Source organism: Fringilla coelebs, assembly GCF_963513975.1.
Source record: "Fringilla coelebs genome assembly, chromosome: 11".
Taxonomy (NCBI): domain Eukaryota; kingdom Metazoa; phylum Chordata; class Aves; order Passeriformes; family Fringillidae; genus Fringilla; species Fringilla coelebs.
Window position 1 is genome coordinate 23,945,747 of NC_140037.1, and position 27,868 is coordinate 23,973,614.

Genomic DNA, 27,868 nt, shown 5'->3' on the forward strand with positions numbered 1-27,868 from the left:
ATGCACTTTTCTGAGCCATTAACTGGTAAAAGCATTTTCTTTTTTCCATCAAGAAGTGATAAGGGCTAAGTTACGACCTCCTTCAAAGTGCTTTCCTGTGAGGAAGGTTCTCCTGTGACTCAGACAAAGCCTGTGCTCTTCGAGGTCAGCCTCTTCAGCAGTTACTCTGGGAATCTGTCCTTGTTTACCCTGGTGACAGCCAGAAGTGGCTGCAGTTCTGCACACTGAGCCCTTGGGCACAGCTTGCAACCTTCTGGGTGGGACCAGGAGAAGGCATGGCCAGGGCAGAGCTCGTCTGGGAAGCTGCTCTGCAGGTTAAAAATCTGCTTTTTCTTACCAAGATTAATTTTTTCAAGGAAAAGCTTGATAAAGCCCTGGAGATCTTCCTTACAATTGGGTTACAGTAGTTACTGCAAATCTCCCACTTGACTATAAAATCTGCTCTGCTCTTAATTGGGAAATGTGCTCTAAGTGCATAAGGGGCATCATCTCAAACTTGCTGGGATCTGAAAGGCATCAGGAGAAATCATTAAGTGAAACAGATGTTTTCTGTCTGCCAGTCAGCCCAAGGACAGTGGTCAGACCCTTGAATGCAGTTATGAGGCACTGAGCAGTGCATTTCCCTTTTCTGCTCACAGCTCCCAACCTTGGGGTTGAGGGGGTCACTGCCATCACTGCTGGCATATTGGCTCTGGAGATGAGTCAGCAGAGGGACACGGGGACTCACCAGCTTCTCCATGGCTGCAATTGCATGTTAAGTCAAAAGGCAGTGAAATAAAAAGGGAAATTTTGGGCAGATTCTTGGTAACAATACCTGTTCCTGAGTCCTTATAGCTTTGAGGCACACTAAAAATGCTGATACTTTGCCTTCCCAGTCATAAAAAACAAAAATGATCTTTTCCCTACAAAAGGCCAGGCAGTGAAGCAGATGGAATCAAGAAGTATTACAGCTCCGTGTTAGCCAGAAGGAGCAGCTGAGACTAATCAGCTTTCATTTAAAAGTATAGCGTTCCCACTAAGCTCTTGTTGCTGCTGGCTTTATATTCTTATTCCTATTAATCACTGCTGTTATGAATTTGAATGGATGACAGCTCTAAGAAGCTCTTTGGGGAACCAGGATCAGGGATGCTCTGGATGAGGTGCTGTATGAAGACATCTGCAAAACAGGGCTGTTCATCCAGAAGGATAAACAAAAACTTGAAGAAAATAGGTTTCAGGAGAGAAAGCTGGGAGATAGATGGGTGTATTCAGAAGAAAAGCTACAGGTTTTGATTTCTAAAATTTCTGAGAAGAGTCTGTGAAAATACTACTAGTATGGCTAAAAAAAATATTTCAAAATGGCAATTTCAGTCTTTTGTTGTGTAACAGCCTAAATGTAGCATTTTAAGAGTGTCAGGAGATGATTTCTAATATTTTGTGTTGTGAAAAGATACAGGATTTTGGTGTGTTTCATACTGATTTGAAATAAGAACAAGTTCTGTAGTCCTGGTGTTTCCCATGGGACTAAATTTGTTTTTATTTGCTGTAGCTTACCAGGATGCAGAAAGAGGTGAGGGAGTTTTGGGGAGAAGCCTGAGGAGGGCTCAGGGCAGGCTGTGCCCAGCTGGGGTGGCACAGCAGGGACAGCCCTGTGCTGGTGAGGGCAGCACTGGGACACAGCAGGACTGGGAAGGGCTGCCCAGAGCTCTGGGACTGTGTGCAGGACAGTTTGGGAGATGTGTGTCTGATAGTGCCTCAATAACCATCCCTGCTCAGCCCTGCTGAGTGCAGTTTTGGGAAATAATAACGCTGGGCTTTGACCACAGCAGGCAGCAGAGATAAGGATGGGTCATTACATAACATGCACATGATGGAGAGATGATAAGGTGCTTAAAAAAGGCAATTCATGACTTGGTGGCCACTGCAGGCCTGTATGAAAGATGGGGAAGATACTGGAACAAGACATTGTCCTGCACACCAAAGGACTTCACGTTATAAATTTAATTAAGATAATCTACCTTATTTTAAAAGGAATTGATTAAATTCCTGAGATAGACAGAAATATGTATTTTGTGCAGTTGCTGTATTGATCCCCTGCTCAGCCCATTAGTGGTGACAGTGAGGAGTAAGAACTCCTAAGGCTGTACAGAAAGTTGTACTGGATATTTCACTCTCAGAGCCCATGCAAAGATCTTGCCTGAAAATTCAGAGAGGATCTTTTTTTTTTGAGCAGTTGTATTCCCTTCAAAAGGACATTCTTGAAATCCATTGTAAATTCTTGCTTTTGGTGAGCAGTCATAGAATATTTCTGGCTTTCCCTGGTCTTACTCAAATCTGGAATAGAGAAATATTTCGCTGAATTTGTAGGGAAGTTTGTGAATGTGATTACTGGAAAATCTGGGAAAAGAGATTACTGGAAAAGTGGAAGTGATTACTGGAAAATCTAGATAGATCTTATCTCTTCTGGGAAGAAGCCAGTAAAATAAAAAGAAAAGAAAAAAGTCAAAGAAAAGTAAAAGAAATCAAACCACAAATAAAGGTTCTTAAGTTTTGAAAGAGGGGAACTTAAAAGAGCAGTATCATTTGTCCCCAATCTTTCCTATGCTGAAGAAGAGATGAAAAAGAAAAGTTTTCCTTCTATTTTCCAAATATAATAATACACTAAAAATAGGTCATGCCACTTACTCTGAAACAGGCCATGGTTTCAAAAAAATCAGTGCTTCTAATTTGTGTATTTCTTGTGGGTTTTATCACTCAACACCCACATTACCTAATTATATACACCTCAAATCAAAACTGAAGAATAGCTTGCGTATTAAAATCTGTCAGTGCTGTTAGGAAACATGTCAGTGCCACACATTTTGTTTCTGGCTTGCCTCGTCAGCCCTGCCAGCCCAGCCCCTGCTGCCCCTGCTAGGATGGGATAGGATGGGGATGGGAGCAGCCCTGGGTGCCCCTGCAGGGCTGGGCAGGGGGCTGGGATGGGCTGGGATGGGCTGGGATGGGATGGGATGGGATGGGATGGGATGGGATGGGATGGGATGGGATGGGATGGGATGGGATGGGAGCAGCCCTGGGTGCCCCTGCAGGGCTGGGCAGGGGGCTGGGATGGGCTGGGATGGGCTGGGATGGGATGGGATGGGATGGGATGGGATGGGATGGGATGGGAGCAGCCCTGGGTGCCCCTGCAGGGCTGGGCAGGGGGCTGGGATGGGCTGGGCTGGGATGGGATGGGCTGGGATGGGATGGGATGGGATGGGCTGGGATGGGATGGGATGGGATGGGATGGGATGGGATGGGATGGGCTGGGCTGGGATGGGATGGGATGGGATGGGATGGGATGGGATGGGATGGGATGCAATGGGATGCGATGCGATGGGATGCAATGGGATGCGATGCGATGGGATGCGATGGGTGCCCCTGCAGGGCTGGGCAGGGGGCACTGAGCTCCCAGCCTTGCCCCTCTCCTCACCTGCTCTCTGTGCAGGCATTAATTACCTCTTAGCTCACCTCTCAAAGGCCTTTTCTTGCTGCTATCTTTCGTCTTTCCCCTTGTTCTTTGCATACCCTTTCATACTTGTCATGGAGGAATATTGGGCTGGAGAACTTTTATCTCTTCCAATATTGGATTTTGTTCCACGGTGTTATTGCTGTGTCTGCAGCAGCCTCATTTCCTCCTCCCTGGACGTACCTTTATTGCTGACTTATTACCCAGGTAAATTTTCTCTGCTGTCACTCTGCCATTTGACACAAGGTGATTAGTTTAATAACAGGGGTTATTTTTCAGAAGCTCCTGGCAGGGCTGATGGACAGAGGTGCGTCCCACATGTAGTGTGCAGCATGGCTTTATTATAACTGCATTTCACTCCTTGGCACTTGTGCTGAACCTTGGATACAGTTCCTCAGGTTGAGATACATTGCTCAAGAAAAACAAACAGCAACAAAGAAGCAGAGAGGCTTCTTCTCCTTAAAGCTGAGCAAATACAGACCAAAAAAAAATGCTAATATTAATTTGATTTAAAAAATAAATTAGCTTTAGCTGTTTTTTCATCCCCTTTGGCATTTATTTTCCAGAACTCTGCATCCCATCAGATTATACTAGTGTAAATGTTCTCAGAAAGCTAATTTTTTGCTAGGATACTGAATTATTTGTATGACCCCCAGGGATCAGTTCCTTGTAATTACACAAATAAAGTACTTGACTTACTTGTAGCTACAGACTGTAACTGGTGCAGTGGGCAACTGGTGATGCACATTAGCCATGTTTTACTGGAGTAGTGATCCCCAGCAGCTCCTCCCTCTGATTCCCCCTCCAGCACACCATGGACTCCTTTTGTAGGGCATGGAGCTTTCTAGGGCAGTGCCTAGCTGCTTCTTGAACCCATGGTAGCACCTGGCTGCTGGGGTAGCCCCATCCCTTCTGATGGACAGAAAAAGGCAAGACACAGGTTTGGCAAAGTAGCAGGAGGGGGTGAGGAGAGTGAAGTACTGGGGCTATTTCAGGGCATTTTACAGGTTTAAGAACCAATAGATTGAGAGCCTCAAGACTCATCCTGCCCTCAGTGTGCAGAGAGCTTGGTGGAGTCAGCAGAGACAGGAAAAGCCTGTACTAAAAACAGTAGTGGTGCAAGAAGTGTTCTGGGCTTTTAATCCATGCTGGGCAATAAATTCCTCCTTAGCCTTGGGCAAAACATGGAAGAACTGGGTTTTCATTTCCTTCTTTGTGAAAGTGCTCGTGAGGGAATGACATCTGAGTGCTGGGAGGTGCTGCTGGCAGCCAGGCTCTGTTTGTGAGAGCCAGGAGCAGACACAGGGTGGTGAGGAGCCAGGAGAGCACATTCCTGGAGCACTGCAGCACTGCCAGGAGCTCACTGAGTGCTGGAGCTGCTGCTGGAGCTGAGATGCACTTCAGCTCCAAGGATTTACTTTTTAAATACAGTTCTGAGCATTCCATCATTGCTGCCTGTCTCTGCCCTGCTCTGCTCCCCTGATTTCCTACTGCCTCTGATGAATGTTTTTTCATCTTTATCATATTTGTTTTTGATCTGGAGTTTCTTAGGACAAATAGATCCTTTTTGCATGCCTGGGATATGCCCAGCATATCTAGAAAACTAAAAGTAAATGAACAACAACAATATTGTAAGGGTCTCTGGCAAAGGCTGATTTATTTATGTGCTGTGGTAGAAGGTAGCCCAGTAATGGATTAAGACTTAAAAAGGGATAATAAAACCAACTTTATTTAAATACTTCTTTTTTTTATATAGCAGTGAGAATGAAAATGGGGGGTTTAAAGGGTTTAAACCTGTTGTGCTTTGCATCTCTGTCTGTGTGCCTGTGTTGTAAGAGTAGGTTATTAGTAAATCACTGACCTGTGTGCATATTTTAGAGGTATCATATTAAAACCCCAATGATGAACTAGTCTACACATCATTCAATTCTCAGGTTATAAGCCTTTTTTTCATAAATCACATTATTTATTTAAAAACATATAAATCATTTTCCTGTCTGCAGAAGTAATTCAGCCCTTAGCATTCTTGCATCACACTGGCTGCAGCTGCAGGGAGCAGGGAAGGTGAATCTCTTAAGAACTATTTTCTCTATGCACACTTCAATATGGTAATGTGATTACACTCAGATATTATTTAGTAGTCCTCTTTCTCACAGTGGAGTGCAAACATTCATTACGTCTAACAGGTGTAATCACTGTTGTCTGCCAGAGCAGGGACTTGCAGTTGGTGTTAGCTGGTTTTAGTGTGCTCAGCTCCCAGGCTGTCCCTGAGCCTGGGCCTGGCCCAGCACTCTGGAATTTGGCTTACCCCAAATGGGGCTGGCTGGTGGGAGAGGTCAGAGCAGGTGCTGTCCACAGATCACATCCAGACCATCACTTGGCTCCTCTGCATCTTTTCAACACTGATCAGGTTCCAGTGACAGCAGTGACCTGTGCTTTGCTTTGTCTGAGACAGTTGTGTGGAAAACCTGCAGCAGCCCAGCACCTATTAATGGGGTGGCTGTACCTCTCATTACCAGATACTGTTTTGATTTACTCTGTACTTTGTCCAAATACAAGATTTTAAATATATCCATTTTCTTTCCCAGGCTGAAGTTTGTGGGAAAGTTCCAGCTCTTTTCACTGCTGTTAGTTCCAATAATTAGACTCAGAAAACACTTTATTTTATCCATTAAGTCAGAGACTTGGTATGGGACTCAAGTCTCCATAATATCTGAAACAAGAAAATTTCATTTGCTCTGAGTTCAGTTTGTACTTTCGCCCTTGCTGTGGGGGGAAAAAAAAGTGAGAGCTTGACTTTGGCATGAGCTTCTGTAAATCTCTCTTAGCAGATATCCAATAAAAACATATTAGGCTTTGGCAGATAAGTTTTTCCCCAGATGAGTTTGCTTTGAGCAATAGAGCTAGGCAGAATGTTTTATCCTTTTTTCCTGGGACACTTGTGGAAAAGACAAGAGAATGGCAGCAGTGAGGCAGGAGCCAGAGCAACAGTGGGGAGTGGGAGCAGGAGGTGGAGAGAGGCTGCTGGGGCAGAACAGTTGCACCTCACAAGTGTGCTTTTCCTTTCCTGTGCCATTTCTTCAGCTGAAATGGGATGGTTTGGTCTGGAAAGCAGCTGAGTAAATGCTTTTTCCCTGCTGGCTGTTATCTTGCACAGGGGAGGAGCAGCAGCCCAGGCTCCGGAGGGCTGCTCTCGCTGCAAGCACAGCAGCAGGTGTGGGGGCACAGGGGCTCCCCCTCAGGTTGGATCCCCTCAGTGTGGATCCCCCTTGCTGCTGACTCCAGCGTGGGATCCTTTCTGCTGCTCTCAGGACACAGCAGAGGAAGGGCAGGCTCCTGTCCTGCCAGGAATCCCCGTGCTGCAGGAGCCCGGGCAGGGAGCGAGGGTGGCCCCGACCCTGACGGTCTGTGCTTCACCTCTGCTCCCAGTGGGGAGATTTTGCTTGTCTAGTTAGGCTCTCAGAGAATCAAATTTGTCAGTGGCAGCTGTAGGAGCTTGATGGTGGAAGAACAAAGTAGGAATTTATAATGCACATATAATTGTAAAGAGAAGGATTTTTTTAGTGGGAGATCAACAGCAGTGCAGAGTAATAATCATCTTAAAGGGTGACTCTCTAGAATTAGTTGTTATTTTGTTTGAGTCCTTTGAAATGGCTTCCATACTATATAATTATCTTAAATTTTAAGTGCTTCCTGCAGTGATAATGTGTGCATTTTTGCATTCTTATGTAAATGCTTTAGCAGTTCCCAGTGTCAAATTGGAAATGCCACTCAAAAACAGGTAATGGCTCTGCAAAATCTAGGGGAAGAAATTAATCTTTTTCTTCCTCATCATTTTCCAGTTTGCATTCTGGGCTTTCCTGGCTGTGTTTGCAGCTCTGCCAGCAGCTGCTTTTTGATAACAATATCCAGTGGTGGGAGACACTGAAGTGAAGAGCTGAATCTCACCAGCAGGAGCTTAAAAAGACAAGAGACCAGCAGAAAACTGGTATAGCAGAAACTGGTTATAGCAGAAACCGGTTGTAGGAGAAACTGCTATAACCTGCAGAAAGAAAGTAATTAGTTTGTAGACCAAATTAATCCTAGGCAAAGCCACCTAGGACCAATTCTAAGAACATTGCACTGTAATGAAAGTGCAGAGTCCCTGCTCAGATGATCATTCTGGGTGGTGCTGCTGTGACACAGCAGCTGCTCCCTCTGGGCACAGGCTGGGCAGGGATCGGGGAAGGGATCCCTGGCCAGTGGGATGGGAGATCAGGCAGTGGGGAAAGGGAGAGATGGTCACCTTTTGTCATGGACAGGCTCACCCTCGTGCTTCAGCTGCAGGCTGGCTTTGCTCTGCTCGCTCCTGGCTGGCTGCAGGAGCTGTGACTGCACGTGAAGAGCCACAGCTCAGAGCAAGAGCTGATCCCAGGCCCTTCAGATACCTCAAGAAAAATACGGCAGTAGTTTTCAAAGTAAACCTGGGGCCTGGCTTTCAGATTCCTCCTTGTGATACAGTCCCCAGTAATGCCGCTGGCTGGGCTACGGGGTGTACCCAGGAGCTGCACCAAAGCCGGATAGCTCAGCTCTGAGGGGGGCTAACCAGCCCAAGCTCTGGCAGTGCACCCAGCCTGTGCCTTAGCTAGCCTTTAGTGATATACAGCTCAGTGATTATCAGCTCATGAGTGATTTCAGCTCTTTAGGCTAGCTAGGCTTGGCTGGGGCACCCAGCAGGCACTCGCAAGACCGGGAAAGAGAGGAGAGCGCTGTATGAGGTTCCAAGACGATGTCTTTATTGGTCTTCTTCGTAGCTCTTCCACGGAGTGTCTCGAAGGGTCTCAGGGACAGCGGCTCCAACGAGCCGGGCAGAAACAGGGGTTTATATAGGGTTAGGGAGGATTGAGAATTGTCCAATAGTAAGGGTTAAAGGAAAGTGACCTATAGCTTTACAGAGAGATAAGCCAGGGTCCGAGAGCGGGAGAGAGGGGCTCCTTTTGTTCAGTCATCCTGACTCAGCATCCTGTTTCTGAACGCCAAGGCAGGTCCACAGGGCCTGTGCCTGCTACAACTCCACTTTCTGTATTTAGAAAAAAGGCATTCCCTATAGCTCTTTTGAAACAATGAACAAGGCATGAGAACATGGCTAATACAATGACAATCACAAGCAAAATCCACAACATTCCCTTAACCAAAGATGCAACCCATCCTGTTAATCCCCATTGACTGAACATGTGATTAACCCAGTCCGGGTTGTTTTCTATTTTCAAGCCCTTCACAAGGTCCCTCAGTTTCTGGATGTTCGCATGGATGGATTCCGAGCGTGAAGAGAGGTTGAAGCAGCACATCCCTTCGAAGTCCTCGCAGCCGTGTCCATGGGCCAGCAGCAAGAAGTCAATTGCTGCTCGGTTTTGGAGCGATGCATGTCTTGTGGTTTCTTCTTCCTTTAAGAGATCGCTCAGGGCTGCAGATGTAGCATTAGCCTGCTTACTGAGCCAACACCCGAGGTGATTTATTTCACCTAGGGCCTTGGCTGCAGCTACCCATGGTAGGAATAGGGAGACAGCAATCTTTTTTGGTTTGTTCCAATCATATAATCTGGGATCGCAATTTTCATCAAATTCTGTGTAGGACCTTTTGTGGCGTTTTAATTCGCTTTCTTTTTTCCAATTGTGCAATAAGGTGATATTTGGAGTCAGGGTAGAAAGTCTCCCAAGGGTACAGGGACCTCCCTGGAGTCGAGAGGGAATCCCAGCCCACACTCTGTCACCACAGATGAGAAACGTTCCCTTGGGTAATACTTTGGGATTGAGAGAGGACACAGAGATCACACGAGCAGTGTGATTACACCAATCGGGAGGGTTGTAAGCTTTGTTGATGGGTGATATGCTTTTTCGATATGTGTTTTTGGTCTGGTCAGTTTCTGGCAAATTATTTTTTGGGCGTCTGAAGTAGAATTTGATGCAGTATGTTGCCTTGGAGGACCCCAGCAGGTCCAATTCTTGGGGTTCCTCTAGGGCATTGGGCAACATTTTTGTCCACTCATCCCAAGTATCTACCGGGTTGGGTTTCTTACCTGTGGTGCGGAGGAGCTCTGTGTTATAGACGGGCCAGTCATCGGCTGCGAAGGGAATTCCTACTAGACATGTGGAAAGTGGGTTATCAACACTTCCCATGGATAAACACATGTTATCCTGTTTTAATGTTTTTGCTAAGGTTACCCAAACATTATGGCTAGGCTGTGGGCTAATCCAACCGATGGCATACGGTACGGTGAAGAGCATCCAGGCAGCAGTAAGGACAGCACCGACGGAGATATTTTTCATCTTTGGACAGGAATGGGGCTTCTGATAGGGAATATAAGCAAAATTTGTTATCTTTATGACAAGAGGGTTAGGGTCTTCTCCCTTGTTCCTTTCCCCCCTTTTTTTTTTTTTTTTTTTTTTTTTTTTTTCTAATAAGCTAAGGATAGGGGGGGTTAGGTATAGGTTTTTTGATAAGAGGCAAGAAAAGGGAACAATAGGGTTTTTAGGGTACACAGGGGTAAAAACATAAAATTCTAAAATTCAGAGAACAATTTTGTATTCAAGCTTCAAGCTATATCTAGCTTCTGGCTAAATGCAGCAGAACGTTATTCAGCTTTATGTTTTGTCTGCTGTCGCGTGGTGGGACGGTCTTTCCCTATGCATGTGGAGATTCGGCGACGTCTTCGTCTCCAGGCAGAGCTTGTTTGGTTCTGAGGAGGACTTGTGTTTGACTCAGGAGGATTCTTGTCAGTGTTTGTAGCGGTAGTGTTTGCAGTGCCTAGGTATGGTTTGATGTTTTTTCCTGGGTACCATCTCGGACCTGATGGTAGTAGAACACACGCATACCCTCTTCCCCAAGTGATCAGTTGGAAAGGTCCTGTGATTTGATGTGTTTCTGGGTCCTTCACCAGCACAGGTGGTTTCTCGGTGAGCTTTGCTTGGGTGGTATTTGCAAAGTGCCGGAGTATTGGTGGGTCAGGCTCTGATGTTGTACAGTTTAGGAAGTTGATGACATAGAGAGCTTTGCAAAGTCTTTCAACTGGAGATATGGCTCTTGTTTCTCCTTGCTGCTGATTGAGGACTCTTTTGAGGGTTTGATGTGTCCTTTCTACGATGGATTGTCCTGTGGGGTTTGCAGGTATGCCTGTCTTGTGCTCTATTCCCCACTCACTGAAGAACTCTTTTAGCTTACGAGAGGTATAGGCAGGTCCATTGTCTGTTTTAATCTCCTTTGGTACTCCCAGGGTAGCGAAGGCAAGGAGGAAGTGCTTTATGGTGTGCTGTGCAGTTTCTCCTGTATGTGATGATGCAAACACTGCTCCTGAAAATGTGTCGACTGATACATGCACGTATTTTGACCTTCCAAAGGGTGTGAAGTGAGTTACATCTGTCTGCCACAGCTGGCAGCTGTTCAGACCTCGGGGATTGACTCCCGTCCCCATGGATGGTATCTGGTAGTTTTGACAGCTTGGACATGTGGCAACAATAGCTTTTGCCTGCTCCTTTGAAAGCTTAAACATTCTGATAAGGGCAGGTACATTTTGATGAAAAAATGCATGCGACAACTTTGCCTGGGCAAAGATGTTAGGAACATTAGCAGTCTCTACTGCCATGGCTAGTGCATCCGCTCTCCTGTTCCCTTCTGTGATGATGCCTGGGAGGTCGGTGTGTGACCTCACATGCATTATATGATAGGGTTGCTTTCTGCTGGAAATAAGGCGTGTTAATGCAGAAATCAATTGGTGTAACTTTGGATTGGAAAGGTCTTTGAGAAGAGCATGTTCTGCTCTCATAGCTATACCAGCAACATAAGCTGAATCTGTGACCAAATTAAAGGGTATGTCTTTAAATTTCTCAAAGGCTCTGACAACAGCTGCTAACTCTGCAATCTGTGGAGATCCCTCCACTATTTCAATATCAGATTCCCAATTTTGGGTATTTGGGTCTTTCCATGTCATTACCGACTTGTGGGATGACCCTGAGCCATCTGTAAAGATGGTTAGAGCTTTGAGAGGAGTCCTGCTTTGGACTAATTTTGGGGTCAGATGGAAGGTCACATCCCGATTAAAAAGTTTGTGTTTTGGGATATGAACTGAAATTTGGCCTGTATAGCTATCTAGGGCAAACTGGAGACTTTCATTGGTCTGAAGCAAATGCTCCAGGTCCCCAGTGGTCAGTGGCAAGTATATGCATGTGAACTCACACCCTGCAAGAGAGCGGAGGCGAGATCTAGCTTTTTTTATTAGATGTGCCATGATTTCTTGGAAGGTGGTAATTGTCTTTTTAGGTTGGTTATTTGTAAAGACCCACTCCAGGATCAGCAAAGGGTCTCTAAGTTGAGTGTCCCACTGGAAAATCAGTCCATAGAACCGAGGTGCTTTTCCCAAAATGACGAACTGGAAGGGCAGGCTGGGTTCAAAGCGATGGGCTTTGCGTGAAGACAGGGCTTCTTGGACTTTGGTGATGGCATCTCGGGCCTCTGTTGTGAGAGTGCATGGAGAGTCCAGATCCTCGTGGCCACGGAGAAGGTTGAACAGGGGAGCGAGGTCCTCTGTTGTTAGTCCTAGCAAGGGACGCACCCAATTGATGGATCCACACAAGCTGTGTAAGTCCCTCAGGGTCTTTGGGTCGTCTCGGATGGCGAGCTGCTGAGGTACGATGGTCCTTTCCCGGATCTGGAAGCCAAGGTAAGTCCATGGGTTGGTGTACTGTACTTTGTCCTCACGGATCTCAAATCCTGCCTTTTCTATGGTTTCAATAGTCTTTTTAACTGCTTTGTCCAGGTAAGCTTTTTCTGATGCACAGACCAGGATGTCATCCATATAGTGGTGGATGATTGCCTCTGGGAAAAGCTTCCGAACGGGAGACAGGATGTGAGCAACATACCACTGGCATATAGTAGGACTGGACTTTAATCCTTGAGGCAGAAAACGCCAATGATATCTTTTAAGTGGAGCCTCTTTGTTAAGAGATGGCACCGAGAAAGCAAACCTTGGGGCATCGAGAGGGTGCAGAGGTATGCTGAAAAAACAGTCTTTAATATCTATGATAGCAAGTGTCCAGTCTCTAGGCAGCATCGATGGGGAGGGCAGGCCTGGCTGTAAGGGGCCCATGTCCTCGACGACTTCGTTGATTTTGCGAAGGTCGTGGAGGAGCCTCCACCTGTCCGTTCCAGGCTTTTTCAGTACGAAGACTGGAGAGTTCCAAGGGCTGGTGGTCTCAACGATGTGGCCTTTGGTTAGCTGTTCTTCCACGAGAGCTTGTAGTGCGCGCAGCTTTTCTTTGGAAAGGGGCCACTGCTCAATCCAGATCGGGTCATGGCGTTTCCAGGTGAGTTGAGGAGTATCTGGCAGTGCGCGCTCCTCAGCGGCCCCAGTTAGAAATCCTGGCTGGGAATACGTAGGGAAGCCCCCCATTGGGATAGAATGTCCCTTCCCCAAAGGGTGATGGGGGCCCTTACCACGAATGGGCGGATGGTTGCCAGCTTGCCTTCAGGCCCTTCGACGAGGACGTTGTTCTTGCTCCGCATGGACACTGCGGCTCCACCGATCCCTGAAATCATGCCTGGCACTAGCTGTAGATCCCAGTGTGCTGGCCACTCTGAGCGAGCGATGATGGTCACATCAGCACCGGTGTCCAGCATCCCTGGCAGGTGGAACTTTTCTCCTTTGCAGGTGAGACCACACTCGATGGTAGGCTTACTTGGTCCCACAACTTGTGCCCACATTGCTGTAGGGTTGAGAGGAAGCTGCTCCCTGTGATTCTTTGGGAGTAGAAAAGCCTGTGCAATTGGAGTTCCCTTTGAAAGAAAATATGGTAAGTCCGTGCAGTACACCTGGACAAAGATTTCCTGTCCTGAGTGCACTGTCTGCACCTCTGGAACAACAAAGATCTCCTTTGGGCTATGGACAGTGTCACCTATAATTAAGATGTTAGAAGGACCGCCTTTTGGCCCACGTTTGCCTGTGGGAACACGATAAACATCTTTATTTTTAAAGTCAATGGACAGAGTGGTTACCAGCTGGCGCCTTGTTCCCATCGGTGTCGCTCCGTGTGTTGGACCCTCTTCAGGTGTTCTGGAATCTCCCGGGGCGGTGCGTGGATGGGTCTGGGTGGCCTTTGATTTGTTGTCGTAGCCCGGGGCTCCACCGGGCTCCGAGACCCGTTTCCCGAATACGGCTGGTAGCGTGGCTGGTGCTGGGGCCTTCGGTAGGTGTGGCCAGGGTATCGGGCAGGCAGCCTGTCTGGACAGTCCCTCATAAAATGTGTCAAATCACCACAGTACAGGCAGCGAGTCTGGTCTTTAGAAGTCATAACTGCATATGCACCAGAAACTCCTTCAGCAATACCCTTAGAAACTGCTTCTGCCACTGTATTTTCACTGGACAAATGGCGTGTGCAGCTTTCCAGCATTTGCTCTATGGTAGGTTCTGTGTCCAGGGGTAGAGCCCTCAGAATTGTTTTGCATTTTTCATTAGCATTACTCATGACAAGTTTACACAACAGTTCTTTTCTTGCCTCTGTGCTCTCTATCTGTTTTTCTAGGGCATCTTTAACTCTATCTACAAATTTGATAAAGCTTTCTTCTACTCCTTGTTTGATATTAGAAAAATGTTGGGAAGGAATGGAATCATCTGGGGTAAGAAGTAAGGAGGTTTTTGCTGCCATAGCCAGGTCCTGCAATGCTTCCTTAGGTAAGGTGTCAGCCTGATCATTGGGTTTCTGTAAATCCCCTTCACCAGCCAGCTGTTCGACTGTAAGATCTGGCCTTTCAGCATTTTTAGCATATGAATCTGATAATGTTTTCAATTGTTTTTTCCAATGCCTTTCCCATAACATATATTCTGCTGGGGAAAGGAGGCAGTGGGCCATATTCTTAATATCGTGGGGTACCAAGATATGTGCTGAGAACATGGCTTCTAGGAAATTTCTAAAAATATGAGAGCTTCTGCCATGTTCTTTAGCTGTGTTCCTTAGCTGTATGAGTTCCTTATTTGTTAGAGGTTCCCACGTTTTTCGGGTAGTGGCCCCCCCTCTTTTTCCCTTTTTATAATCTACTGGGAAGGCAGAAATTCTCTGTGCCATTTCCCAATCCCCTGCCTTTGCAGCTTCGAGCTTAATTTGGGCCCATGCATCAATATACTGTGTATCAGAATCAGAGTCACTGTCACTGCTGTCCGAGGAGGAGGAGGAGTAACAGCGAGAGCGACCCTTATGCTTTTTATGTTGTGTTGGAGCTGGCTTTGGCAGAGCTTTTTGGGACTGGGATGGATTTGAGGAAGCACACGGCAAAGTTTGGCTACAGGGCGTTTGCTGTGGCGCTGGGATGGCAGCAACTCGGGTAGCACCGCACGCACACGATTGAGGGACATGGGGGGGTGGGGTGGTACCGTGGGGGGTTTCCGAGGTTCCGTGCGAGGGATACTGAGGGTGGGTGGGCGGCTGGGAAGCCGGGGGATGGGGGCAAGGGGGATGCGGGGGGGCATTGGGGTTGGGGGGGGCTGTTGCGGGTACAGCGTGGTTCTCAGGGGCTGCGGTAGCCAGGCAGGCAGGGAAACCTCCCACTGCGGCACAGCTGGGGGCAGCGATACACGCAGGGGCGGGGGGGGCAGCAGCAGGGGTGGGGGCTGTGTTTGAGGGTCCGGCAGGGACGGCAGGGGAGATAAGAGCACCCGTGGCAGGGGGGGAGGGAGCACTCGAAGAGGTAGGCAGGGGGGTGCGGTGCACACAGGACGGCGCAGCTTGCACAATACACGGAAAGGGATTCGTGCTTCCCGCGTCCGGAGGGGAAGGCAGGGGGAGGGCGGGCCGCGCGGACCCCGCAGGCGCGGCGGGGGGGGTAGGGAACGGCGCGAGGTTTGTATTGGTATTTGCTGACCGAGGGGTTAGTTGTGCGGTGGGATCAGACGCCGCCGCACTAGGACCCAGGGAAGGAGAGGATGTGACAGCGACCTTATCAGCACAATTTGCATTTGGAGGGTCTGTTGGGACAGATAAGATCGTAACTCTGTTTTTCCCTGAGGTGTTAGTACGAGAAGAACTTTTGTTAACTACTTCTACGGCTTTTGTTATAATATGAAATATAGGTATAAAGCGAGCTACAGATAGATTCTGTTTGGACTGTAAAAGATAGAGTCTAATTCCAACCTGATCCCAAAAAGAATCTAGCGTTATAGAGTTTGTAGTAACATCAGGAAACTGGAGGATTATCCATGTTATAAACTTTTTCAGATTAGATTTTGAAAGATTGCCTTTAGAAAAAGAGAAGTTGTTAGTAGATAGGATTTCTAGAATTAGTAAATAAATTTCTCTCTTTTTATCCTGGGATCTTGTACTAAGTTTAGATCCCATTAATCCCATTCCCTACCAGCAGAAAAAAGAGAAAAAAAAAGGAAAAAAAAACTAAAAATGGACCCAAGTGAATTTTTTTTTGCGCGCAAGAAAGGCTGATTTTTAAAACTTACACTTTTTCAGCCAGATGTGGGTCAAAAGGTCTGCTGGTAGGTGGTCTCGCCGTCTCAAGTCTCCTCGGACAGTCGTCCAGCTGTGAAGGTGAGGGTCGACTGAGTCCATTCGAAGTAGACCTTCTAAAACGGAGGCCTTACTTCTTCTGGGGTTTGGCGATCCGAAGGCAGTTACTATTTCAAGAAGAAATGCTGCTCTCCAGGGTTTAGATCCCCTTGTTCGGGCGCCAGTTAATGCCGCTGGCTGGGCTACGGGGTGTACCCAGGAGCTGCACCAAAGCCGGATAGCTCAGCTCTGAGGGGGGCTAACCAGCCCAAGCTCTGGCAGTGCACCCAGCCTGTGCCTTAGCTAGCCTTTAGTGATATACAGCTCAGTGATTATCAGCTCATGAGTGATTTCAGCTCTTTAGGCTAGCTAGGCTTGGCTGGGGCACCCAGCAGGCACTCGCAAGACCGGGAAAGAGAGGAGAGCGCTGTATGAGGTTCCAAGACGATGTCTTTATTGGTCTTCTTCGTAGCTCTTCCACGGAGTGTCTCGAAGGGTCTCAGGGACAGCGGCTCCAACGAGCCGGGCAGAAACAGGGGTTTATATAGGGTTAGGGAGGATTGAGAATTGTCCAATAGTAAGGGTTAAAGGAAAGTGACCTATAGCTTTACAGAGAGATAAGCCAGGGTCCGAGAGCGGGAGAGAGGGGCTCCTTTTGTTCAGTCATCCTGACTCAGCATCCTGTTTCTGAACGCCAAGGCAGGTCCACAGGGCCTGTGCCTGCTACACCCCAGCATCTGGTAATCTCCTGCCAGCTCTTCGTTTCAACTGTGCTTAAAACTTTCTGAGGCAGAGACACAAGCTTTAGTTCTCAAATCAAAGTGCTCACATCATTCATCTTTTTGTGTGATTCAGGGACAAAGATTTCACTCAAACCCTCCTAAATCCTTTCAGGGAGCTCCCTGTCTGTTCAACAGGTAACACTGTCAGTGAGATGGAGATGGAGATGGAGATGGGGATGGAGATGGGGATGGAGGTGGAGATGGAGATGATGGGGATGGAGATGATGATGATGGAAAGGATTCTTTGACTCAAATTGTCAGGAAGCCTGAGAGACTTGCTGGAGTAGATGTCTAAGGGAGTGGTCATACCTATGTTTGAATTTAGTGCTTTTCTAATTTTTTTACTGTGAGACAACTCAGAACAGCTCTCCTGTGGAAAGGTTATAATACAGAGATCTGCAGTGTTTGATTCATGGAGCAAGTGTCCCACAGCATTCCCAGAAATCTGTGACTGCAGTCCAGGCTATCTTAGGTCAGGGTTTTAAATTGCACCTCCCAGAGACATTTGGGTATGTTCCAAGTTTAAATTAGGTTTGCAAGTGTTTTAGCAGGGACCTGTTTCTCCTCTGCTGCTTAGACAACAGCAGCATGGTGTCTCCCAAAAGTCTGGCTCCAGAGTAATCTTTTCCACAGCCCAGGGGCAGCAGAGGGTCATAAAGCAGCCAAGTGACAGGCCTTTGCAAAGGCCCTATCACTGTGGGAGAAAGAAACCAGAGCTTTGTGAGCTTATCTGTGTGCTCACGCTGTCTCTTGGAAGGTCAGAGCTATTTCTTGGCTCCAGTGGCTCGCTGGAGGCCTGTTAAGAGGACATACAAGTGCTGGAAAACTTCCCCAAAACTTCAATTGCTTACAAGGTGTGTATATGTCATTTTCAGAGAGAGATTTAGCTGTGCTCTGCATGTGTTCCTTCGTAGGTGGGGTCTTCATCTGCTGAAGCAAATGTGTCCTACCAGTCAGCATCAGCTCTCAAGTAAAGGGCCACTCTTGTACCTCATCTCCCATGTATAATCCTTTATTACCTTTTACTAAAGGTTGCTAAAGGTTTTGCCATCTGAAATCTCTCGGATGAGCTACCATCTCTGATACAAACATCCCTCTGAGATCCCCTAGCAGCATATGGTCAATAGCATCATGCAGGGAGCTGTGAGGGTGCACAGATTCCAAAGAGCATCATGCTCTGTATCAAGAAGCAGGATTTGGCTGCCAGTAATGCCCTGGCACTGCCAGCCTGCTGAGGTTTGAAAAACATCCACCCATGGCATGCATGAATGAGCAGATTTCAGTAAATCAAGCTCATTTGAAAAGGTCTCATTACCATTTGGTCAGACAACAGTGCTGCTTTGGTCAGGATAGAGCTAACCAGTTCCTTGAACCTGTGATATTCACATTATTATTATTATTAAGCTCAGTTTTTATATTTACATTTTGTATTAAGCAAGCTGAATGAATAGTGACAAATATCTAATATCCTAGGTTTCTTAAAGCAAGAGGTCTGTGTGTCTTTGCAGGCTACCTGAAGATTAGGAGCTAACCAAAATGCAGTGGAGGCATGGGTAACATTTGCCTTGGTTAAAACATGTTTTGGATCAAGTTCTGAAGGAGTCACTGCTTTTGTTGAGTGTAATGTCCTGCTTAAGTTTCCCAACACTGACTTTATCCATATTAACATTTATGCTTGCAATGTAATGCTTCAGAATAAAAGCCTAATATAATAGGCTAATATTAATTAATAGGCCTGTTAGTCTGGGGTTATTTTTTAGTATATAATCCCAGTCCAAAACCTCTGCTGCATGGATTACTTTACAAAGCTTTCCAGGGGGGTCCCAAAATAGGTTTGGCAGTGTTGCTGTAGGGGAGGCTCCTCTGAGGCAGCAGCTGCAGCACAGGCAGTGCCCGGGGCAGCGTGGGCACAGCACAGGGGCACTGCTGGGGCACTGCTGGGGCTCCCAGGAGAGGGACAGAGCTGTGCTGAGCCCCCGGGGATGGCTGAGCCAGAACCCAGAGACAGGCACCCACAGCAGCCCAGGCAGAGGGCAGGGCTGGCTGCTGCTGTGGAGCACCCTCAGCTGACAGCCAGGCAGGAGCCTGTGTGATGTAGTGTGGCATTATTCCTCCTGCAGCTCCTGCTGGTGTTTATCTTCCTCTTGCAGCCTCTCACAGTCACTGAGCAGAGGCAATTGCTGGTGTGCAGAAAAAGAGCTCGTTCAGCAGCAGCTGAGCTCTTCCTCTGGTGCAGACCCCATCCTTCTTCTCCAGTGTCAGCAGAAGCTGCTGCAGGCTGGGGAGGGCCGGGCTGAGCACAGGCTGAGCTGGGCAGAGCTCTGCCACAGGAGCACAGGATGGCACTCAGCAGGGAGCAGCAGAGGGGATCCCTCTGCCGTGGACTGACCCAGCTGCACTTGCACAGCCAGGCCGGCACAGACAGCATCCCCTGCCAGCACTGCTCCCACAGGAGGCTACAGCCCTGTCCCCCTTGCTCTGACTCCTGCTCATTCAGCTGCTCTCCCCCAGAAGAGAAAAAGCTCAGTGTGCCTTCTCGATTTTCCAGAGAACTTAGGAGCATCCACTGCAGAAGGGATCATGCCCCTGCTTGTAATTAAACAGAGAGATTTAGAGCTTGCTGCAGATACTGATTAGATCATTGTGTTCAGCCCTTTAAGATAAATGTGCATGAAGCCATGGGTGTCAGTCCAGAGGAGATCTCTGCCATCTCCCCAGGAGCAGCAGAAAATCCCCTGTGCCCTGAGCAGCCCCGCTGCTCCTCAGAGCCTCGCTGGGCATGGAGAGCCCCGGGCTGGGCTGCACAAGTGCCAGGGGGGCTTGAGGACGTTCTGCTCAACAGCTGTGTTGGAAAGATTTGACAATACCAGGATTTGATGTCAAGTATGACTGCTAGAAATCTGATTGCAGTGTCTGAGAGGTTATCTGTGTAATAATGGATTTGTTATAAAATAGGTTGCTTAGCATCTTTGGTGCTCTCTGCTCTAGTTCTGGGGAAGAAGGCTGTTCAAGCTGCTTTTTGCATCTTTCTCCCTTCCTTTAATATTTAGGCTTGGGTACACTGCTTAATCAGAGGGTCAGAAATACCATAAAATTGGACTACATTTGTCAGAGACACAACTGAAAAGATAGAGAATTTTTCTACAAATGTACAATAATGAGGTTGAGCAACAAAGTCCATTTTACTTTGTCATAGGACAAATGACTGGAAATACCTCTGTTATGCAACTCAATGGTGCAGCAGCCTCTTCTTAAAAGTTGTGTTTCAGTTCTGGAAATGATAGAGGAAAAGAAAGAATTCAGTGAAAGGTAATGAAAATGATTAAAGGCACTGAGAAAGTTTCATATGAGAAGAGATTTAAAAAGATTAGGCCTGCTTAGTTAAGACAAGAGATGAATAAGCAGAGGCACGATGGAGAGATGTGGGGTAATGAATGGCACAGAAGAAGCACACTGAGTACTTTTATGTGCTGTTTTCCAAAACTAAAAGCTAAGAGTGGAAAGCTGTAAAAAAAAAAAAAAAAAAAAGATGAGAAGTGTGCTTATGATAAAAAACAACAGCAGACACATTTTAAATATGTATTCCACAGTGCTGGATTCACCTGTGGAAGCTGCTGTGGCAGGGAACAAAGATAATGAGCTTAGAGAAATTATGAAAAGGATTGGCTGCTTGGGGGAGAACTGAGAGCCTGCTGAGAGGAAAAGGGAGTTCTCTGGTGGTTTTCAGTGGGAGCACGATGCAGCAGCTGGCACAGCCCCAAGGCTGCTGGAGTGATGCTCCAGTGGGCTCGGGGTGTGTGTTCCACACTGATACCTGCACACAGAGGGACCTGCTGCAGCTGCCTGGGCTGCTTCAGGGGACCTGAGTGCTCCTCCTAAAGCTGCAGAAATTGAAATAGGATGGGTGCAAGCATTGGAATGGATTAAAATAAGACTTGATCATTCAGCTAATGGCAGAGGTTTCCCTCTGCAATGCTTCCAGCATCATCAAGGTAAACATGATGCAAAAGAGAAGAATTTGGGGTAAAGTGGATCTTCTGTCCAAGAGAAGAATTTGGGGTAAAGTGGATCTTCTGTCTTTCTTTATACCAAGTACATTGTATGTCAAAACTTGGTGGGATGGATTAGGACAGGGACCTGTGTTTGACATCTCTGAGGTGGATTCCTGGGCATTTGCAGAAGTTTTAAGCCCCATTACAGGTGTTTTTCCAGCAGGATTAATTTCCTCTGCAGTATCTATATGTATCATGCCTTAGTTCTCCTGCCCCAGTTAAGGAATGCTTTGGTTAATCAACACAGCTGTAAAGTGAAGCATCACCAAAAGACAGGGGAGCAGTAATATGATTCTGCATAGTTCCTGTCTCAGTTAAATTCCAGCCTTGTTTACAGTCTCTGAGTCGTTTCCCTTGGCTCACCAGCAGCACATCCTGACGGGCAGAGCACGCTGAGGTGACGCACCCAGCTTTAAATAGTTGGTTATTGATGGGCCCAAAGGCCACTGAAAAACCTGGGCAAAGATGGAGACATCTGCTCAACTGAGTCACTGATAAGGGTAGGAAAAGAGTAATGAACAGAATTCACACCTCTGAATCTCTGTATTTGTAATTAATATCTTTTCTACTTCGGTTCACTGTGGGCATTTTTCCCTGAATTTGTGCATTTTGTTTGCTGTGCAAAGGAATGATTCAAGGGAATCATTACGGGTTCTTTTCAGCGCTTTTTTCATGGATTCAGAGAATACCTAGTGACAACCTGAAACCTTTCTCTGGAGATCCTGGTTCTCCAGCTGCTTCCTTGGACTCCGTTGTACTCTTCACAGAAGCTTTGCGCTATACAATTTCACACACCACTGACGGTTCGTGTTTCACTTGTGATAAATTGTGATAAATTCCTGTTCATTGCATTAGCAATAAGGAAAATCCGTTCTGTGGAGTTGTTTGGGATCACTCTCCAGAAAACTTTACCTCCCTATCACTCCTGTCATTAAGTTGTTTTCCTGAATAAATTCAGTGTCTCTTCTCTATATAATTTTTGATCTAATTTTCTTCCTTCCATGGTTGTATGGCCAGTACACATACCTTGAAGTGAACTCCAGGGGAATTGTTCCCCAAACCAGCTGGTAGTTTGTCTGTAGCAGTTAGTTCAGCCTCCCAGTCCCTCCTGAGGGCTTTGGGCTACCTGCAGAGTCTGTGAAAACTCGCCCGCAAGGGCTGTGGCCAAAGGGATGCTCCCCCTGAGCTGCGCCAAGGCCTGTCCCAAAAGCCCCCAGCCCCCTGGAAAGGTGTCTTTGCTGTGCTGGGGACAGGCACGGTCCCGTGGCCAAAGAGCCCCCAGGACCTGTGCGTGCAGAGCAGGAGCTGCTCCCGCTGCAGCCCCAGGACCCCTCCAACCAGGGGAGCTCCAGCACCGAGGACAGCGGCGCGGGGCCGGGAGCTGTCTGTGCCGCCCTGACACAAAATGCATCGCTGCGAGGCAATTGTCATTTTCCATTGCTGCAGCAAATGGCTCAGGGGGCTCAGGGAATCCCAGCTTCTTCAGGCTCCTCACGCTGGGGATCTAAAAGCTGTTGCTCCTGACAACATGAAAGCCGAAGTGTTCCCATCCTGTGCTGCTGATAGCGCTGCACATTACAGGGTGATGGTCCAGAGGATACACCCTGGAACCTCACATGCCAAGATGGGGAAAATCAATCTCTGTTAATAAAAAAAGGCAGGCTCACTGGTGCAGAAAATCACTACTCTGGAGCCTTAACGAGGCTCCTTCAAAAATTCATGATTGTAAAATGGAATCCTGGGCTACATTATAGTTCTGAAAGAAATTGGGATATGGAGGGAAAAAATCCAATTTTCATTAAGTGGAGAAAATAAAGGATAAATCCTGTACACAGACATAGTCATTGATCACAAGGAATATAATTACATGCTCAATATATAAGAACATTTTCCAAGTTTCCCAAGTACACAATACTTTTCTTGAATACTTTTCAAAGTTAAATTTTCTTTTCTTGCTGTTAACTCATGCCTCTAGCTCTAAGTCCATCTGAACAAAATCTGTGATTGCTCTAATGAACTGCTGTAGTGTTTGTTCTATCTGGGATTGAACAATCCCAGAACAATATTTGAACAATCTGGGATTGTTTTAATGTCCTGCTGTAGGACATTCGACCTGTGGTGAGAGAAACATTGAACAAACCCAGTCCTGAGCTCATGACTGGAAGAATTTGGTGGTGGTCCCTGCTGATGGTATCCACAGTGCAAATTCAGAATAAATGGCAATAAATGGCAGAGAGCAAACATCTTCTCCTGCCCCTGCCCTGAGCATCAGCTGTCCCAGCAAGGGGCTCTCTGAACTCCTTCCTCACACCCAGGCTTCCTCTTTTGGGTCCTGGGGAGGCTGAATTCCTGCTCCAGACTCATTTGGAGCACAGAATCATTGACATGCAGTCCTGCAGGGTAGGTGGCTGTGATGGCTGATAATTTGGAGAGGTTTTGGCTTCAGATATGTCTTCTGCACAAATAGAGCAGGAGGAATTCCAGACTGGCTTTTATGATATTTTAGCTTTCAGGCTTGGCATTCTGTAATGTAGCCTGAATTATTTTAGATGTAATCCAGTCAGCTGCCTGGAAATACTGCTACTCTAAGTGTATAAAAAAGGCCACAAGGCCTTTTTACCGTATTATCATACACCAAATTATTACTTTTTAATTATTTTTCACATGTTCAATGCAGCTACAGATTTTTTCATGAAGGAACCTTTCAGTAGTTCAGCTGATCAGCTCAAAACCAAGAAGCAGCCCCTGACAGTTCATCTTCCTGCTCACTTAAGCGTGGCTGAGTCATGACTACAGTGAACCAGCACTGTCTTTTCTTTTTTATTTATTCATTCATTCATTCAGTGTTAGGGGTGGATGTGTGAGGGGCTTGAGTGACTGCGGTTTATTGTCATTTAGGTGCCATCATCAGTGACTTTTGAGGAAAGCAGAGATGGAAATACTGTTTCACAGAAAGAATTTTTTTCATCTGTTTTCTGTAATAACGTATCCATAACACTGGACTTTCCAGAACTCATTTGCATTGTTTTCATTGCAAGGATAGACTAAAAGGACAGCTGAGAGACAGGAAAAACCTGGCCTTGGAATTCAACACTTGTGTCTGCTAACTGGGTGTGTCTGAGGTGAACCTGAGAGCTCCAGAGGAAATGCTGGGGTTCTGTTTGCAGTCTGACCCTCTGCTGCTGTGTACAAGCGGGCCTTTTGTACCCTAAACAGCTCCAAATTACTGTACATAAACCATAATCTGCCAGTGGGAGCACTGTAGTTTGCCATTTTGCTGCTAATTGGATGATACCCTTGCAATAGTCTTTGTTACCATGGCTGATGCTGGGCAGAGAACAGTGAGGGAAGGCTTTTATGCAGAAATCTTACAAAAATGCAATGACTGTCCCTATTTGACAGCAATTGAAACCAATTGTCAATTAACTAAATAACAACCAATTAGCTTAAAGGAAAAAAAAAAGAAAATTGCTTGCTTCACATTCTTTGTTGAAGCAAATGCCAGTCAGAGAATGGGAGCTTTTTTCTTTCTCTTGTAAAGACAAAATGGCAAAAGATGTGCAGAAAATGCAGAGTGGTCGGTTTCTTTTTTTTTAATACCATCCTTTTCTCACATGAGAATATTTTAGAAACTAAATAAGAATATCTTAAGCTCCTGAGACATTTAATTTCCTGTGATATTTTAAAATCAAAATTACAATCATTATACAAGCACAATTTTTCCTCCTTTCTTTCATGCCTCTGTGGGGTACTGTAAGCACGAGGGCAGCTCCCCTGCAGCTGGCTGCCTTCACAGGGGGAGGCCAGCAAACATCTGGCTGCTCTGTGGTGCAGACTGAGGCACAACTGAGATGGCAACAAAGACCAAACCCTTCCCCTTTCATATTTTAGAGTCCATAGGCGAGATGTTGCCACAACTTGTAACGTTCAAAGGCCGAAGGAGCCGGGGCTGTTGGGGTGAGGGAGATTCAGCCATTTACTGAATTTACCATGGCTGGCATGTTGGCTCTGCACTGCTCTGCCCTTGTCTCTCACAGCTGAGGGCAGCAGTGAATGCACAAAGCACCCTCTGGGCTCTCCCTGCCTGCAGGGCTGCAGCACAGCTGGTCCCAGGAGTGACACAGCTCCATGTCTGCCTGACATCCATTAGCTGCATCAATCAATAAATCCTCTGACTTTTTACTCATTGTTCACAAAGATCTTATTACACTCTACTTAGAGCTGCTCACAGCATCAGTTCACAGGTTTCAAATTGTGCTACTCCTTTGCTAATACTTGTAGGACCCATGTTTCATAACTGGATGGTTGAGGATGAGGGGTATGACTTCTAACCATTCAGAGAGCAATGGATATCGGATGCTTTTTCATTAACTGATGCGAGGTTTGCACATACTGATCTGTTGCTTTCTTACAGGAACATTTCACACCTGAATGCAAGTTCAAAGAATCAGTATTTGAAAACTACTATGTGACATATTCCTCAATGATCTACAGACAGCAACAGTCTGGCCGGGGTTGGTATTTGGGTCTTAACAAAGAAGGAGAAATAATGAAAGGAAACCACGTGAAGAAAAATAAGCCTGCAGCACACTTTCTTCCAAAACCCTTAAAAGGTAATTGCTTGGGTTTGCTCCATTTATCTGAACTGATTCTGTGTTGTGTTTAATTGCTGTGCATGTATATTTGACCTGTCCAGCTGCTTACATAACGGGAGTGTCATGTTCTGTGACGTGGTGTTTGTCTCAGCAGAGTTCCAACAGGTTAAATCACAGCTACTGACAGTGCTTCTTCTCTGTTCGTAAGGAAATGCTGATTTTTGGCAGCTTAGGTCTGTCCTGCAGGGTTGTGTAAGTGCAGTGGGAGAGGGAGGGGTGGTTTTCCCCTTCTGTCCATCCACTGAAGAGGGTCTCAGGTTCTCAGGGAGTGTTTGAAATGGAAGGGGTCTCCTTGCCCTGGGTGTTTGTCTCTCCTTGCAGTGCAGATCGCTGAGCAATGCCAGTGTGGTGTCAGAGCTGGGCTTTGCCCCAGCCCCAGCTGTGCTGATGTTCTGCTCTCTCTTGCCTTGCAGTGGCCATGTACAAAGAGCCTTCCCTCCACGATCTCACAGAGTTCTCCAGGTCTGGAAGTGGGACCCCAACAAAGAGCAGAAGCGTTTCAGGAGTGCTAAATGGGGGTAAATCCATGAGCCAAAATGAGTCCACGTAGCCAGGTTGAGGCCAGCCAAGTGCTCTCTAAAGAACCTTACCTCTGGATGCAGTTGAATTCTTACTCGCAGTCTTTCATCCAAACCCTCAGGTGCCCAGGACAAGGCACGAGCTCGCATAGGTCACCCGTTTATCAGCCATTAGATCTTCTGGTTGGCAAAGGATAATCCCCAGGCATGTAGAATGTGCTTGTGCACACCACAAGGCAGTTGGACAACAGCAGACACAGCTGTGGGAAAACCTCCGAGAAGAAATGTCCAGCTCTTTCTCTCTCTCACTTTTTCTTTCTCTCTTTTTCTCTCTCTCTCCTATGCTTTGTGGAAAACGAAACAAAAACATTTCACAGCATTCACTGCTGATAAGAATTTGCTTTCCAACTCAGAAAAGACCACTTTTGCTCTTCAAAGGAAATTTTAATGCTTGTATGTTTTATAGGGGCAAACAAAAAACAAATATGTAAACTCTGTTGTTTCCTTGGCTTACCGTTTTATATCTAAGGCTTGATAAAAAAAATGTATCCTTTAATTTGGAATAGTGCAACTTTTTGATTTCTGAACTCCAATGGGTCTTTAAAGCTATGTCTTTAAAAAAAATAATTCAAAATTCAGGGTTGGAACTGAGAGTTGGTGTCTCAGGCTCAAGCAAACAGTGTTCTTGTGGTTTTAAACACAACGAAATATAAATTTTTATAGATTTGTAGTTTCTGGTAAAGTTCTTGTGCTAACCCCAGTCTGTAGGAATTGAGTTGTTTTGTTATCCCAAGTGGAAGTTAACAGAAAGGGATAAAATTATCCTCCAGTGTAGATTTCTCTTAATTCCATTTTGTGTGTCATGTTAAACTATCGTTGTGGCTTCTTTTCTAAAGACAGAAACTGTGGAATTAAGGTGACTTAATTTTTTTATAAGAAACGTCTTATTTGTAAAAGTCCTTTCACTGTAACGGGCACGTGAATATTGTGTAGGAGGAAACGTTAGGACAGGTTACCCCTAAACAACATATACTTATACTGCTATTGGAAACAATTGTTTAAAAAACGTAGTTAGGTTTCCATTTAGGTCATCATGTCTGTTGCATGGGAGAAAGTTGGAATATTGGCATAGAGTTGCATGATGTGTCAGATTTTGTGCATTAATCATCGTTGGATTCTGTGCTCCAAAACTGAATTAGTTCTGTGCAGGCAGCTTTCTGCCTGGTACAAAAAAGTTGTTTATTATTTGTTGTATACACAACCATGCACTGAATAAACTATTTATATTAAGATGTACTTTTTAAAAAAGCTTGTTTGATTGTATGCTGTACATCCATGGTTAATTTGAAGGGAAAAGGGTTGGCAATTAAATTATAAAGTTACAAAATGTTCAAAATTAATTGTAATTAATGTTCAAGATCTTTCTGTGTGACGGTCATTCCCTGTAACGCCATACATACAGAAATTCAAACTTTCTTTGCTTTTGGGCACTGTCAGAGCTGGTCCTGCGCGTGCCCAGCTGAGATACTCGAACACAGCCACACTTGGTGTCTCCAGGCCTTGGGAATGAGCCCTGAGCTGAGCTGAGCTTTGCTAAGCTGAGCTGAGCTGAGCTGCTGGCCCCAGAGCTGCCCCTCTGTGCCCTGAGCCACCCCTGCTCCCTGTGTGCCCCTGCCAGCCTGGGGGTCCCGGCGCTCTGGCAGCTCCAGCTCTGCTGATGGAGGCTCAGCACACCTGGGGAGGCTCAGCACACCTGGGGGAGGCTCAGCACACCTGGGGGAGGCTCAGCACACCTGGGGGAGGCTCAGCATTTGCTGGCAATCACTGCAGGTGCATTTAACAGCCAGCTTCTCTGGCCT

General features: G+C 46.5%; 1 protein-coding gene across 3 annotated transcripts in view; it reads left to right on the forward strand.

The window, feature by feature from the left end:
* Nucleotides 1–26,041, forward strand: part of FGF13 (fibroblast growth factor 13) — a gene marked incomplete at both ends in the record, with an annotated part of 190,627 nt that extends 164,586 nt beyond the window's left edge. For all 3 annotated transcript variants that reach the window (XM_084212798.1, XM_084212796.1, XM_084212797.1), the window contains 2 exons: nt 25,251–25,449; nt 25,905–26,041. In XM_084212798.1, coding sequence (XP_084068924.1) covers nt 25,251–25,449; nt 25,905–26,041 — 336 coding nt within the window. The remainder of the gene's footprint in view (nt 1–25,250; nt 25,450–25,904) is intronic.
* Nucleotides 26,042–27,868: the final 1,827 nt, after the last annotated feature.